The sequence below is a fragment of the Leucoraja erinacea genome, chromosome 26, assembly GCF_028641065.1.
Source record: "Leucoraja erinacea ecotype New England chromosome 26, Leri_hhj_1, whole genome shotgun sequence".
Classification (NCBI taxonomy): domain Eukaryota; kingdom Metazoa; phylum Chordata; class Chondrichthyes; order Rajiformes; family Rajidae; genus Leucoraja; species Leucoraja erinaceus.
The window spans coordinates 19,287,835-19,302,444 of NC_073402.1; the positions used below are offsets into that span (position 1 = coordinate 19,287,835).

General features: G+C 40.6%; 1 protein-coding gene across 2 annotated transcripts in view; it reads left to right on the forward strand.

Moving 5' to 3' along the window:
* The window catches only part of LOC129709748 (grainyhead-like protein 3 homolog), a 91,273-nt gene that overhangs the window by 34,514 nt on the left and 42,149 nt on the right, over window positions 1-14,610 (forward strand). For both annotated transcript variants that reach the window (XM_055656303.1, XM_055656302.1), the window contains exons 2-6: window positions 2,966-3,152; window positions 4,989-5,059; window positions 5,950-6,247; window positions 10,413-10,477; window positions 11,960-12,116. In XM_055656303.1, coding sequence (XP_055512278.1) covers window positions 2,967-3,152; window positions 4,989-5,059; window positions 5,950-6,247; window positions 10,413-10,477; window positions 11,960-12,116 — 777 coding nt within the window. In that variant the 5' untranslated portion in view covers window position 2,966. The remainder of the gene's footprint in view (window positions 1-2,965; window positions 3,153-4,988; window positions 5,060-5,949; window positions 6,248-10,412; window positions 10,478-11,959; window positions 12,117-14,610) is intronic.

A 14,610-nucleotide genomic window follows, 5' to 3' on the forward strand; every position in this document is an offset into this window, starting at 1 on the left:
GGCAAATTAATTTAAACTTAGCCCAGGTTAGTAACTTCTGCTCACAAACAGAAAATGCTGGATACACTCAGCGAGCTATGCAACATTTGTGTAAAGAGAAACAGAATGAATATTTCAGGACTTGGATGTCAAATATCAAGTTTGGGATTTGTATTTCAGAAATCTAGCTTCTGCAGGTTTTTCAAAATTTCTTTTGATTTTCACTCGCTGACTATGAAATTTCCAACATAGTTCAGATATTTAATTTATGCCCTTTAGTACCATCAACTGAAGTTTAATTCAAAAGAACTTCTGAAGTTCTAGTGAGGAAACATTTGACAGTTTTTATCACATTGGGAAAAGTGTCAAACATTTCTTCATCAGATCAAAAGTCTACTACTAGATGTTATCTTCTCTCAGTGGGAATGGTGCATCACAGTGATGGATTATTATTGAGCTAAAGTAACAAAAGTTTTACACTTGATTTATTCATTTATGGAAACGGACATTATTACTATTCCCATGGCACAAAATGAAAATGTATATATCCTAAAACTGAAAGCTTAATTTTAGTGAAAAAACTTCAATCTCCAAATGAATAATAAAGGTTTCCTTGCCTTCACATAAATGTGCACAATCTGTCATTCTGTTCAGTATGTGAAATCCTTCAGCTGTGGAAGGGAACCAGATAAATGTTCCATGCATTTTGTTGAGGAAATGTCAGAGTTGGAACATAGAGCATAACAGATAGATAGGCACATCACATGAAATGGCGCTTTGGCCAATAATGTGTGTGTCAAACTAAGTTAAACAAATCTCCTCTGCCTGCATGTGATCCAAATCCCTCCATTCCCTGCATAATCATGTACCTATTTAAAAGCCACTTAAATGTCATGACCATATCTGCCTTCACCACCACTCCTGACATTGCAAGGCACCCACCACTCTGTGTGCAAAACTTGCCCCCCACATCCCTGTTCAGTTTTCCCCTTCTAGTCTTTAGACTTTAGAGATACAGCAAGGAAACAGGCCCATCGGCCCACCGAGTCCGCGCCAACCAGCAATCACCCCGTACCTACCGTGCCTTATCCTACACACTAGCTACAATTCACAATTTTTAAGTAGGCCAATTAACCTACGAACCTGCCTGTCTTTGGAACGTGGGAGGAAACCCGATCACCCGAAGAAAACACACACATTCGTAGGGAGAAAGTACAAACTCCTTACAGACAGCACCCATAGTCAGGATCGAACCCTTATCTCTGGCACTGTTAGGCAGCAACTCTACCGCAGCACCACTGTGTCACCCCAAGTCTTTGACACCTCCACTGACCGTCTCAAGAGAGGAACCATGACAAGGATAGTCCCAGTGTAGCAAAATCTAGCACTTCTTTCCTGCTCTTGGAAAACCAAATTGAGAATATACGGAGAACTATTGGCTTAAAAGCACTTTTCTCTAAAGTCTATGTATCACTTAAAGCACCCTCCCATGTATATAATTTTATGTGACTTTTGACTTTTCTTAATCTTTTCTACCAAATTAATTGGTTAGAATGCAAAGCAATGCACTGATGGTGCTAATTCTGGATGTGGCAGAGGAATGCGACCCTTATCTCAGAGATCAGTCTTTTGCATGGCAAATTCTGAGGATATTTTTCCTTTGAAAAGTAGATTTTTAAATAAGATTGTCATTAGGAGCTTGAGAAAAACAAGCTTTTGTAGTGCAGCAAAGAGCCCGCAGTTAAAATGTCATCAGGGGTGTGACGAGCTTTGACTATTGAACCACATTTCAAAAATAGAAAGGAAAACAAGCAATAATGAAACTGCGTGGATTATCATCACAGGAGCCATTAGTGTCATTCACGCATCAAGCATTTACGAATATTTGTGACTGCTCAGACTATACTATTTTGGGATAGACACCATTTTACAGAACCATGCTGGGTTTTTGTTAATCAATCTTTCATTTCTGACAATTAGTGAAGTTTGCATTCACTCTTCAATTTTGATGAGATTATAATTCATCTCTTTCCCAACTTCACAGCTATTCTTATTTCATTTAAATTAGCCTTTTAGCTGTCAGGTTACATTAACCACTATTTTATTTCTGGTGCAAAAAAACAAGCTGGACTTTGCTATAGTACCCATTTATATATACTGTATATATTTCTTCCCTTGCCCAATGTCAGTTTTGAAATGTCACGCTCCCTGGAATCTTAGGTGTGCTGATCACAATTACGCTCAGCAGCCAATCCAGAAACCAATGAACAAAACACAAAGTGCTGGAGGAACTCAACGGGTCAGGTAGCATCTCAGGAGGGAATGGACTGGTGGCATTGCAAGTCAGGACCCTTCATGAGACTGTTCATGACCCGTCATGAGACCAGTCTTAAGAAGGGTCCCGAACCAAAACATCATCTGCCCATTCCCTCCACAGATGCTGCCTGACTCGCTGAGTTCCTCCAGCACTTTGTTTTTTGCTCAAGATTCCAGCATCTGCTGTCTCTTGTGCCTCCAGAATTCTATGACAAGTTCTCATTCCCACTTGTCTGATCTTACCTGCCTTACAATTTTGTAGAACAGTTCATTGAGAAGTGGTATCAATGAGTGGCTAAAACTAAACATTCTGCAACTGGTCTTTGGCATCACAGGTTGAGGTATCAATTAAACATTTGTTTTTTTTTTACTACTTGATACGATACGATCAAACTTTATTTATCCCAGGAGGGAAATCGGTTTTAAAACACAAGATACATCAAACTTGAAAATAAAGTGACGAGTGGAAAGGATTGGGGTTGTGCAAAGATTCGGGGGAGGAGGGGGGTAGTTGGGGAGGGAGTCAGTCTACCCGACGAGAGAAGGGGGAGGAGTTGTACAGATTGATAGCCGCAGAGGGTAAAAGAATCCCCCCTGGGCTGTATTTTGGTTATTCCAGTGATGTCTGATTTACTTGGTTTTAATGGAAATTCTGCTGAATTTATTTCAGGATGAGGCCGGTGATGGTTCTGCACAATGAGGGTGTTAACTTCCAATTGAATTCTGTCCCCAATGAGGATGAAGCCTGGAAAAGCTACCTTGAAAACCCATTAACTGCAGCAACAAAGGCCATGATGAGCATCAATGGTGATGATGAAAGTGTGGCTGCTTTAAGCCTCCTCTATGATTACTACAAGGTATTTGTTTTGATTGAAGGTCCGATGACCAAAAGGAAATATTAATTTTGTATAAAACAAGGGGTAAACAAACAAAATATAATGTCATTTTTCCCTCCGGCTATTCAACATGTTCGATTTTGATATGACATCAGAATAACTTGAGGCCGTGTTGCAAATTTTATTCTCTCCCATTTTTTTGTGATTCTATCTTCCTTCTGGATGGGTAAAGTTGCCCAAACTGTTAGTAACTATTTTGTGACATTAGTTACACTAATGTCACTTTATATAAATTAGTTACACTAATGTCACAAAATTATTCTTGAGTGTTTCAATAACTACAGATTTCTCTCACATGCTTACTTTAAAAATGAATAACAAATTAAACCTTAAGGTTTTTTCTCGATGCTATAATAGTATAAAGCCAATGAAAATATATCATGTCGAATCATTTTATAGCCAATTGATACAAAGGTGATGAGAAAAATTATTTTAAATTTAGATTTATTAACATCAAACTAATTATTTTTTACTACCACAAACATCACCATCTGCACTTAATATTCTGAAGTGAAGCTCAACTTTATTTTCCATTGCTGTACTTCACCAACATACGGTCAGAACCAGAACATCCCCCCATTCTTTTTCTCCAGAGATGCTGCCTGTCCCGCTGAGTTACTCCTGCATTTTGCGTCTACCTTTGATTTAAACCAGCATCTGCAGTTCTTTCCTGTACATACTACCGTGTTGTTTTCGGTCAATAAGAATGTATTCCCCCTGAGGGCCAAGCATGCTACTGAGAAATTCGTAAATGTGATTATATCACTAACACAAAAGCATACCGTGCAACTATTTTCTCTTCACATCAGGGAAGGGGAATTGAAAACACTGGGATTTGAAAAGAAGGATTGGTACAGTATGTCTCAATTGAGACGTGCTGTCACTCTGAAATTATGTGCACAATTCTGATAATTAAAAAAAGGAACCAAGGCTAATATGTCACTGTCAAAATACAGATAACGTGAAGTCTATTCGTAGTATGACATTGGGTCAATGGCCACATTCTGCCTGTCCCTGCCTCAACTACATCATCTGGCAGCTCGTCCAATACACCCACTATGTGAAAAAGTTACACCTTAGATTCCTATTTAATCTTTCCCCCTTTAACTTATAACTATGTCCACAGGTTCTCGATTCCTGGCAAAGACTGTGTGTCTAGTCGATCTATTTCTCTCATGATTTTATATACAAGATGTCAAACAAAACTCTTTCCACATGTAACAGCTCTGATTATTCTAGTCTGAAGAAGAGGTGGTGATTCAGCTCTGGTGCCGTGGCCAATATTCTTCCTTCACTGACATTATGAAATGATTCAATTTATTGTGGATATCACCATCTTTCAGGGATCTTGCAGTCTTGTTATTGCCATTTCAACACATTTCAAAATAATGTAATTGGAGATTAAAAATGAGTGTCCTTTCTGTTTATAATATCTGATGTGACCAGTGCTGGTGGATGAATCTTCTGCAGCAAGTGTTCAACAATTGCTATCGTTAGTTCACATTGACTCCTGATGACTGGTATAATTTTTTTCACCAGGGAAGAACAATGGAGGACCCTGCATGGGGGAACTGTTGGGGGGTGGTGGGTGGGAGGGTGGGGGACAAAAGGGGGAGCCAGCGTGCTTTGTAACGTTGTCAGCGCCGTAGGTGGCTGTTATCTGTGTATATTGTGTCTGCAAGCAAAGAATCTCACTGTGCCTAGTCACATGTAACAATATGGTATTCATATTCCAGTCTGAACAATTTGCATATTTCTGTGTTCATGTTTGCTAACCTTTCGCACTTTCTTTCAAAGGTGCCAAAGGAAGAAAGACTTCTGCTGCCCGGAAAAGTAACCCGCCCGTGTGAACCAAACGCAGTAAGGAGGTAGGAGAAATCAGATCCTGCCGTACTTTTTGCCACGTTACATTTTATTTAGTTGAGCAGAAGTAACCAATATTGGATTGAATTTGCCTAAGAGCAATCTGTATTTTCTATTCTAACTGACTTTTATCTGAGAGAAAAGGAACTTATTTCATTTACAGCAGTGGCAAAATGAACAAAGTAGCTCTCCCTTCCAAAACGCTAAAATGGCACCTTGCCCTACTTTAACCTATATGCCAGAGAATGCCCAATAGCTACACAATTTCCAAAACAGTGGACCCACATTTGTTAAAATCTGGCTGACCAGTTGGTGTTGGATAAGACCACTGGCTCCCACAACAATGCACATAATGGTAGGTGTAGGACCATTTGTGGTAGTGGCCAAGGCAAATTTTGTGGACCATCGTAGACCTGCTGAATGGACCATCAAACATATCCATGGCCCATCATTTCCTCCTCCCTGTCCTGAAATGTTGGGCGAGTCATGGCAAATGGAAAGCCCAAATGATCTCCTCTTATTCAGAACCCAGATCGCACTGACCTGATTCAGCAAATTAACAGAGGGAGGCAATAAGGAAAACACTGTTGATATGGTGCTTTCAAAAGGCAGTTGACAAAGTGACTCATAATAGGGTTCAATCAGGGTTAAAGCATTCGGAATTAAAAGCAGTGTGTGGCTGCATGGATGGAAACTAGATAAATATACAGGGCACGGAGTGTAGTGAACACGTGTTTGTTGGACTGGAAGGAGGTTTACAACAGAGTTCCTCAGAGGTCGACATAACGACCACCACTGTTCTTAAATAGAACAGATAATGCTGGAGGCATTCGGCAGTTCATCGGAACAATCATCAACCTGAAATATTAACTTCAAGATATATTTTTTTCTACAGGAATAACACTGGCATTGGATTTGATTTTGACAACATTTCATTTCTGGAAAATCCCATCCCAACTATGAAACCTTTGCCTGAAGATATCATTATGTCAACAGAGTACCTTGATCCAACTAGAAGATCCCAACGGTTCCATTCAGATGCTTCCTTTCCAGTTCCCAAATGTCAGCCTTCATTAGATAGCTGTATCATCGCCCCCAGAGATTTATACGACTGCAATCTCACCGAATCATTTGATAATATTTTAATGACACAGCCACAACAGAGATGGGTCGCTGAGAACATATCACCTGAGGTTAGTCTATCTTCTTTAGTATGGCAAATATATATTGCAATTATTTCTTACATTTTATGAAACAATATTAATTGGAGGGAAGTCCTTACCCTTGACTGTTACAATCGCTGGGTTTCTCCACGACTAATCTGAAATAAGGCGACCACCATGAATGATATGACTAAATGAGCCGAACAGTGAGTGGGTCTATCAGAAGGTGAGACTCATTTTCTGATATCCCAAAGCCTTTGCTCCATCTACAAGCCAGGAGTGTAATGGAAAGGTCTCCACTGGCGTGGATGAAATCACCTCTAACAACATTCAAGATTTACGAGGATGTTGCCAGGACTAGAGGGTGTGAGCTATAGGGAGAGGTTGAGTAGGCTGGGTCTCCATTCCATGGAGCGCAGGAAGATGAGGGGAGATCTTATAGAGGTATACAAAATCATGAGAGGAATAGATCGGGTAGATGCACAGTCTCTTGGCCAGAGTAGAGGAATCGAGAACCAGAGGGCATGGGTTCAAGGTGAAGGGGAAAAGATTTAATAGGAATCCGAGAGGAAATTTTTCCACACAACGGGTGCTGGTTATATGGAAAAAGCTGCCAGAGGAGGTTGTTGAGGCTGGAACTATCCCATTGTTTAAGAAACAGTTAGACAGGTACATGGATAGAACATGTTTGGAGGGATATGGACCAAGCGCAGGCAAGTGGTACGAGGGTATCTGGGACATTGTTGGCTGGTGTGGGCGAATTGGGCCGAAGGGCCTGTTTCCACACTGTGTCACTCTATGACTCTATTCAGGAACACCATCCTAAACTTTTACTCTCTCCATCAATTGGCTGCAGTGTGCATCATCTATAAAATGCACTGCAGTTACTCTTCTATCCTACTTAGACAGCATGTCATAAAACCACTACCACTACCACAAAGAAAGGCCAGGGCAGGAGTTGCATGGACACACTATCACCATCATTTTTTTCCCCAAGGTGCACCCAAATCTGAACTGGCAACAAATGACCATTCCTTCCTTGGTGCTGAGTTTAAATCCTGCTACTACCATCCCAATACCATTGTGGCAGTAGGTTCAGCAAGTGGATTACAACAGTTCAAGAAGATGTCACCTCGTCACAAGGCCTCAAGGCCAGTAAACTCCAGCCTTGCCAACAATGCCCACATCTGCAAAATGAAGGAAACATAATTTTAGAGAGATAATGATACATCTAATTTTAATATCAGCAATGTTAATTGTATGTTATTGTATGTGCAGCACAGGATTTATGCAATGCAGGTGAGGACTTGCCTTTTTGCTCTTGGCATAGCCTTTACCTTAATTTGGTGGCTTCTTGGTTGGGGACGAGAACAGTAGATGATGTTATCCTTACCTACTGTCACACCCCTCGTGATGGTTGCTTGTAGAATGCATCCACAGTGAATGAGTCATCAGGCAGTACTCCAAGTTAAATAATGGCAAACATGAAGCAATAATCCAGAGATGAAAATTGCTTCTATGTTTCTGGGGTTACTAAGCACTGGAGATGAGGATTGCATGTGAGATGTTTAGAGAACAAGACCACATGGAGCTGAATATTCTGAACTTTCCATTGATAACCTTTGAGATTCCTTGATATGTTTTCACAGAGTTAACCTACACTTACTGTATATGTCATCAAGTGGAATTGCAGCCGATGGTATTGGTTATGGGGATAAGAAAAAATGGGCAATAAAAGTGAATTAGTTCACAATTGTTAACAATGATTGATTCCAGAACGGGCTGGAAGCATGAATGAATCACCACTCAGGAGACAACTTATAATGAAGATTTAAACATAGAAACATAGAAAATAGGTGCAGGAGGAGGCCATTTGGCCCTTCGAGCCGGCACCGCCATTCATTGTGATGATGGCTGATCGCCCCTATCAATAACCCGTGCCTGCCTTCTCCCCATATCCCTTGACTCCACTAGCCCCTAGAGCTCTATCTAACTCTCTCTTAAATCCATCCAGTGATTTGGCCTCCACTGCCCTCTGTGACAGGGAATTCCATAAATACACAACTCTCTGGGTGAAAAAGTTTTTTCTCACCTCAGTCTTAAATGACCTCCCCTTTATTCTAAGACTGTGTCCCCTGGTTCTGGACTCGTCCAACATTGGGAACATTTTTCCTGCATCTAGCTTGTCCAGTCCTTTTATAATTTTATATGTTTCTATAAGATACCCCCTCATCCTTCTAAACTCCAGTGAATACAAGCCTAGTCTTTTCTGGCCCTTTCAGCTTTTGAATATGTTAGAAAGAACCTAATATGTTAGATAAGAATTTGAAAGTGAAAGTTACAAAGTGAAGTTTATTTTCCCCGCAAAGAAAATTAAGTTATTCATGATGTTTAATGGTTCCAGCAGTTTCAACGATGCATTTAATTTTCAAAATCATAAAATGATCCAAATAGTGATATAAAATTCCTTGGGGGCATTCATGGACATTGTCACACCAGTTGGGAATGAGCGGTCGGTAGCTAATCAAGGAGAACAAAACATTTCACTTAAAGCAATGACAAAACAACTCAGTCAAGGAAATAAAATGTCAGCATTCAAGTCCTTAAATTTGACTATGTAAATCCTGATGTAGCTCAAAGAATCACGGAGCATAGAACATAAGACACATCATGCCAAACACGTTGCCATAAAATCAATCTCCTCTGGCTGCACATGATACATATCCCTCCATTCTCTGCATAACTATGTGCCCATCTAAAAGCCTTTCAAATGTCCTTGGCAGCGTGTTCCAGGCACAATCACCCTTAGTGTAAAAAACTGTCCCACACATCTCCTTTCAACTTTGCCCCTCTCACCATGAAGCATCGCCGTCTCATCTTTGACATTCCTACCCGAGGAGAAACATTCTTATTGTTTTATGTCTTTCATAATTTTATATATTTCCATCAGGTCTTCCCTCAATCTCCAACGTTCCAGGGAAAACAATCTGGAAAAAACTCTACCTGCACCTTCTCCAAAGTTTCTGCATCCTCCTGTCCCCTTGAGCAAAAGGCAACAAATGCCAGCAAAACCCTGTTGCTCTTTGCAACAAAATGTATTGAAAATGTTCTCCTTTTGGTTCGAAAGAGATCACTTTATGAGGGATAATCTGTTCAATAATTCCCAAGTAATCCACAGGCGGTATATATTGGCCAATGAATAACCGGGTGAAGAAAGAAATAAAACAACCCCAGCTCATACCTCCCATAAGAATCTCAGGGTACAAGTCAGGATATAGAACCCAAGCTAATGTTCTTTTCTTTAACCAAGCGCCTTTCAAGGCTGGGACCTATAGTTATGTCTGGGTTGTTGCTGTGAAATTATTGAACTCAGAGCAAAGGTGATCATTGAATTTGATTCTCCTCCACTTCAGCTAATTTAATGCATGTTTTCAAATGTTTACAACAAGTTTAATTTAGAACATGCTTCATATTTAAATGGGAAGCTGGTTCAGTGGCTATTGTGTTACAAAATTGAACTCCCATTTAAGAGACATAATTAAAATAGCTATATTTACTTTGGCATCAAGGCTTTGTCCAATAATAAAAACACAGAATTCTGGAAACACACAGCAGGGCAGGCAGCATCTGTGGAAGGTGAAACAATTAACATTTCAGCTCTGGAACCCTTCGGAGTTCGGATGAAGGATCCCAATTTGTAACGTTAACAGTACTTCCAGCACCTGTTGTTTTATGTTCAAGAAGGAACTGCTGATGCTGGAAAATCGAAGGTAGACAAAAATGCTGGAGAAACTCAGCGGGTGCAGCAACATCTATGGAGCAAAGGAAAAGAGGCAACGTTTCGAGACGAAACCTGAAGAAGGGTTTGAAGAAGGGTTGCCTATTTCCTTCGCTCCATAGATGCTGCCGCATCCGCTGAGTTTCTCCAGCATTTTTGTTTTATTTCAGGCTCCCAGCATCTTCAGTTCCTTGATTAACAAAGTTTTTTCAAATGACACATATAGACTGCAGGAATATCATCCGTCTCATGTTTAAAGTTACCTACTGCGAAGGAGATTAAAGAGCATTATTGCATTGTCCCTCGATACAGGGAGCCGATGCAGGGCAGAATAAACATTGATGAATGAAAAACTTGTGTATAATAATAAAACAAATGTAACTAATGTAAAAATCTCTTGATTTAAAAAAAATGTAGGCCTTTCTTAACGATTTGATGAGACCACCTTGTGTCGAAGAGAATATCACAAATAATAACTCAAGGTAGGTGAATTCCACTGCACACTGTTAATCACAGTCTTGTAAAGGAACATGCTTTATTTTACAGATTTTGTTGGCACTTTGAGGTTAACTGTTGAAAGGGAGTGTGAGAAAAAGAAACATCACATATTCTCAGACCCTCCCAGCTCTTATTCGTGTAATGCTTGGACATGTTAAATGAAGAGATTACCTGATGCTAAGTAATTGATGAATAGATAGCCATTTAAAAATTCCTAAGCTTCCCAGGCAGAGCACTCAAGCCAACTCAACCTAATATATTATTTTGTGTGACACAGAGTGCACTGCAATTTAACCTCAGTACATAGAAATGTGATTGCGTAATTGTATTTTCTTCAGCATTTTGTGACAGTAAGATCATTTTACTAACAGTAAGATAACAACCACTTTCAGGGTGTTTTGACCAGTAACTTCTGATTACAAATCATCTCGATACCTCTAACATGCCTTTTATATCGGCTGTTCATGAGATGAAGTGATTTACTGTGCAACAATCCTCCAGGAGCGTTGCCAGGGACATTAGAGGTCAGAGGTCACTCCAAGGGCAATCGTGGTTTAGTAATGCAGCACTGGATTTGGATCAGAGTGGGATAGAGCCCTTCCCTGTGTTTCCCTCTGTTTCCCTATGTATGGGACAGATCCCTTCACTTTGCCACCTACTCATCATGCCAATGACCAACCAATCTCACCCCAGACTCCAGCTATTAGATGCCAATCCATTTAAACCTCCTACCTCCTAAATGCTCAGGTAAGGAGCCTGCAAAGCAGTTGCTGTACATGCTGCCGCACCCGCTGAGTTTCTCCAGCATTTTTGTCTACCTTCGATTTTCCAGCATCTGCAGTTCCTTCTTGAACAGCCCTGTATAATTAGTTGTTAAATTGATGGAAAGGCCAAACTATTTAAGAAGTTCTAGTTAATTGAATATTTATTTTACCTTAACTAATAATAGCAGGTAATGTTTTTTTTTTTTTTAACATTTTTATTTATTTATAATATGCATTGAAAAATATATACAAAACAAAGTTTCTTCTAATTAGGTAATACCTGGGACTTCAATGGATTTTCATAAGACTCCATACAAATTAACTTACATAGATATTTTAATATAAATGATAACTAAATGATAATTTAAAAAATCTCCATATGGCTTCCTAAGCTGAGGAATATTAGAGCAGCAAAATATAAATGATGACATCCCTGGTTGATTTTTTTGATGCTGAGTTTCCACAGGGAGGTTTGCCTGGTACCTCTATGATCTGAACTTTACCAAGATTGTACAAAATAGCAGCATTGAAAGAGACAATTTGTCTTATCGTCTTATGCTGGCACATGTGATCAAATAATGTGACATCGACTACCAGCAGACAAGTTGTCCTACAGGGAGGATATGTGTGGAAATTGAACTCTTAATTGTTTAAGAACAGTGACATGAATGATTACAGATTTGATTGTTGCCATCTTTTAAGGGTCGACTTTGAGTACATTCTGGAGGCACCTAAATCCGTCAACCAGAAACTAGGGGAGGAATCACTGGGTTACCTCAACAAAGGACAGTTTTATCCAGTCACACTGAGAGCTGCGGAGAGTGACAAATGTTTACAATCATCCTCAACCAAAGTTCGAGTAAGAAATCTTACATTCTTCATGTTGGTTTCATTAACCTGTTTACACTAAAACTGTGCAGTTGTAATGTTTTCATCTCTACACATGAGAAAGTGTATGTACAGGAAAGAAGCGGGTAAATGCAAAGCTGCTATCATTGAACATATTCCTGCAAAGCGGTTTATCATGCTGGCAGTTGTCTTGGATACTGCTGCATGCAGGTATTATTATGGTTTCAGTGCCTCAGGCTGCCCTACACGTATGCCACAAACAGATCATTTTATCATCTGGGATCTGGCTTGGACTTTAATTGGACCATTGGTTATATTTTTCTTTCAGAGAGCAAACATATTCTAAGGTGTAAGTCCAAAACAAACCAGAAAATGTTGTCAAGAAAACAGCAGATGAATTGGAATTATGTGCAAAGAACAAATGACCCTTTAGATCTGTCACATTCCTGAGGAACGTTCCCAAGATGATAGAATGTAGAAACAAGGAACTGCAGGTGCTGGTTAATGCAGAAAAGGACAACAATTGCTGGGGTAAATCGGCAGGTCGGGCAGCATCTCTGGTGAACATGGATAAGTGATTATTTGAGTCAAGATCCTTCTTCAGCCTGCGGGGGAGGGGGGAGGGGTCCAGCATTTATAATTTCTCTTTTTCTTCATGTTTGTTTCATAAGATTTTATTGCGAGTTATTTTGTCATTTCCTTGAACTCTTTGTATCAAAAAGTCAGGTTCTGTGTTAGAATCTACGAGCCAGAGACTACAGGCTCAGTGTTTCTCTTTGAGGGAAAGGTCCTGATCTAAAATGTCATTGGTCCAATTCCTTCCAAGACAAGAGACATTTATTGTCACATGCACCAATTGATACAGTGAAATTTGTCGTCACCATACAGCCATACGAATAAAAAAGAACACAGAACACGATAGTCTTTAACATAAACATCCCCACACAGCAGAATCAAAGTTTCCCACTGTGAGGGAAGGCACTAAAGTTCAGGCATCCTCCGCTACGGGCGGCCCGATGTTCAGGCCCTCTCGCCAGGATGATGGAACTCCGACGTCGGAACGGGAGAACATTCTCAATAGGCTTGGACCTCCGAATCGGCCACTTCTTACCGGAGACCGCGGTTCCCGAAGTCTACAGGTCGAGTTGGGCGGAGATTCACTCTGGCAGCCCTTGGCAAAGGGATCCCAGGACTCCGCGATGTTGGTCAACGCTGCCCGCGGCTGGGAGCTCCGCAAAGCACAGCTCGCCAATGTTGAAGCAGCAGGCCCAAAACTCCGGAGCTTCAAACGACGATCCAAGTAAGGCATCGCACGCTCAATGATGTATCCAGCGCTGCACCGCCGCTGAAGCTCTGGCTGGTCTCCGGCAGGAAAGGCCACGCCAATCCAGTTGGTAGGCCGCGAGAGGGGGGGCGAGGACACGACTCGGAGAATAGTCGCATCTTCGCCAGGAAGTGACTGGGAAACGGTTTCCCCCTACACCACATAGAAATACTCCAAAAATCTTCCAAAACATACTTTTAAACAAACTAAAAACTTTTTAAAGATAGAAAAACACACAGACTGTAGGCAGAGGCTGCCATCATGCAGCGCCCCAGTTGTGTTCCTTCAGCTCTTTGTTTAGTAAAAAGAGAAAGAAAACCATACAGGTTTAGGAGCTCTCTTTGAGGAACTGTCTCTGAAAAGGTTTCCTGCCTCAAAACACCACCTATCCATGATCTCCAGCGATGCAGGCTGGCCCAGTGAGTTACTACAACGGTTTGTGTCCAATTTGGAATTTTTTTAAATAATTCAAACTCCAAAGGTAAGGAAGGTACACAAAAAAGCTGGAGAAACTTTCAACCCGTAAGGACGGAGGAAGAAAACCTTATAGGTTCAGTGGTAGTATCATCCTTTTTCTGCAGAGTTAGGCATGCTTCAAGGCCAATTTAAAGCATTGTGCAATTGGTAGCCCCTTATTTTGAGGTTGAACACCTTAAATCATGGTACAACAATCTAATAGTACGAATCATTGTCACACACTAACTTTTAAGTGGTTCAGTTCCACACATGTGCAGACATCATCGAGAGCACAGACCTAGCCTGCAGAAAGGCTTCACTAGGGAAGTTTAGGGGGGGGTGAAAGTGAAGCACGTGTACGTGCATATGTTCAAGGAGATCTTGCAGAATTAGTCATCAGTAGGTAACAACACGTCAGTCCAACTTGCCTGGGGTGCATCAATCTTCCCTCTGATTATTTCCAGCTCCTCCTCATCCTTAAGCTCTCTGAACATAGAAATACTTTCCACAGAAGACATTCTGCCAGCAGTAGAATTTTAGGTTTCCTTCAATGGTAGGAGTTCCATAAAACAAGTTAAAAAAAAATACCTGAATTAATGTAGTGTCGTAATATCCCTTTAAGGTGAAATCCTTTTTTAGCCAAGGAAATTATCTTGGAATTAGGCCAATGTTGCAATGTTGGAAACGTGGCAATCAAATATTGTTTGAGATGTTGATTGATGCA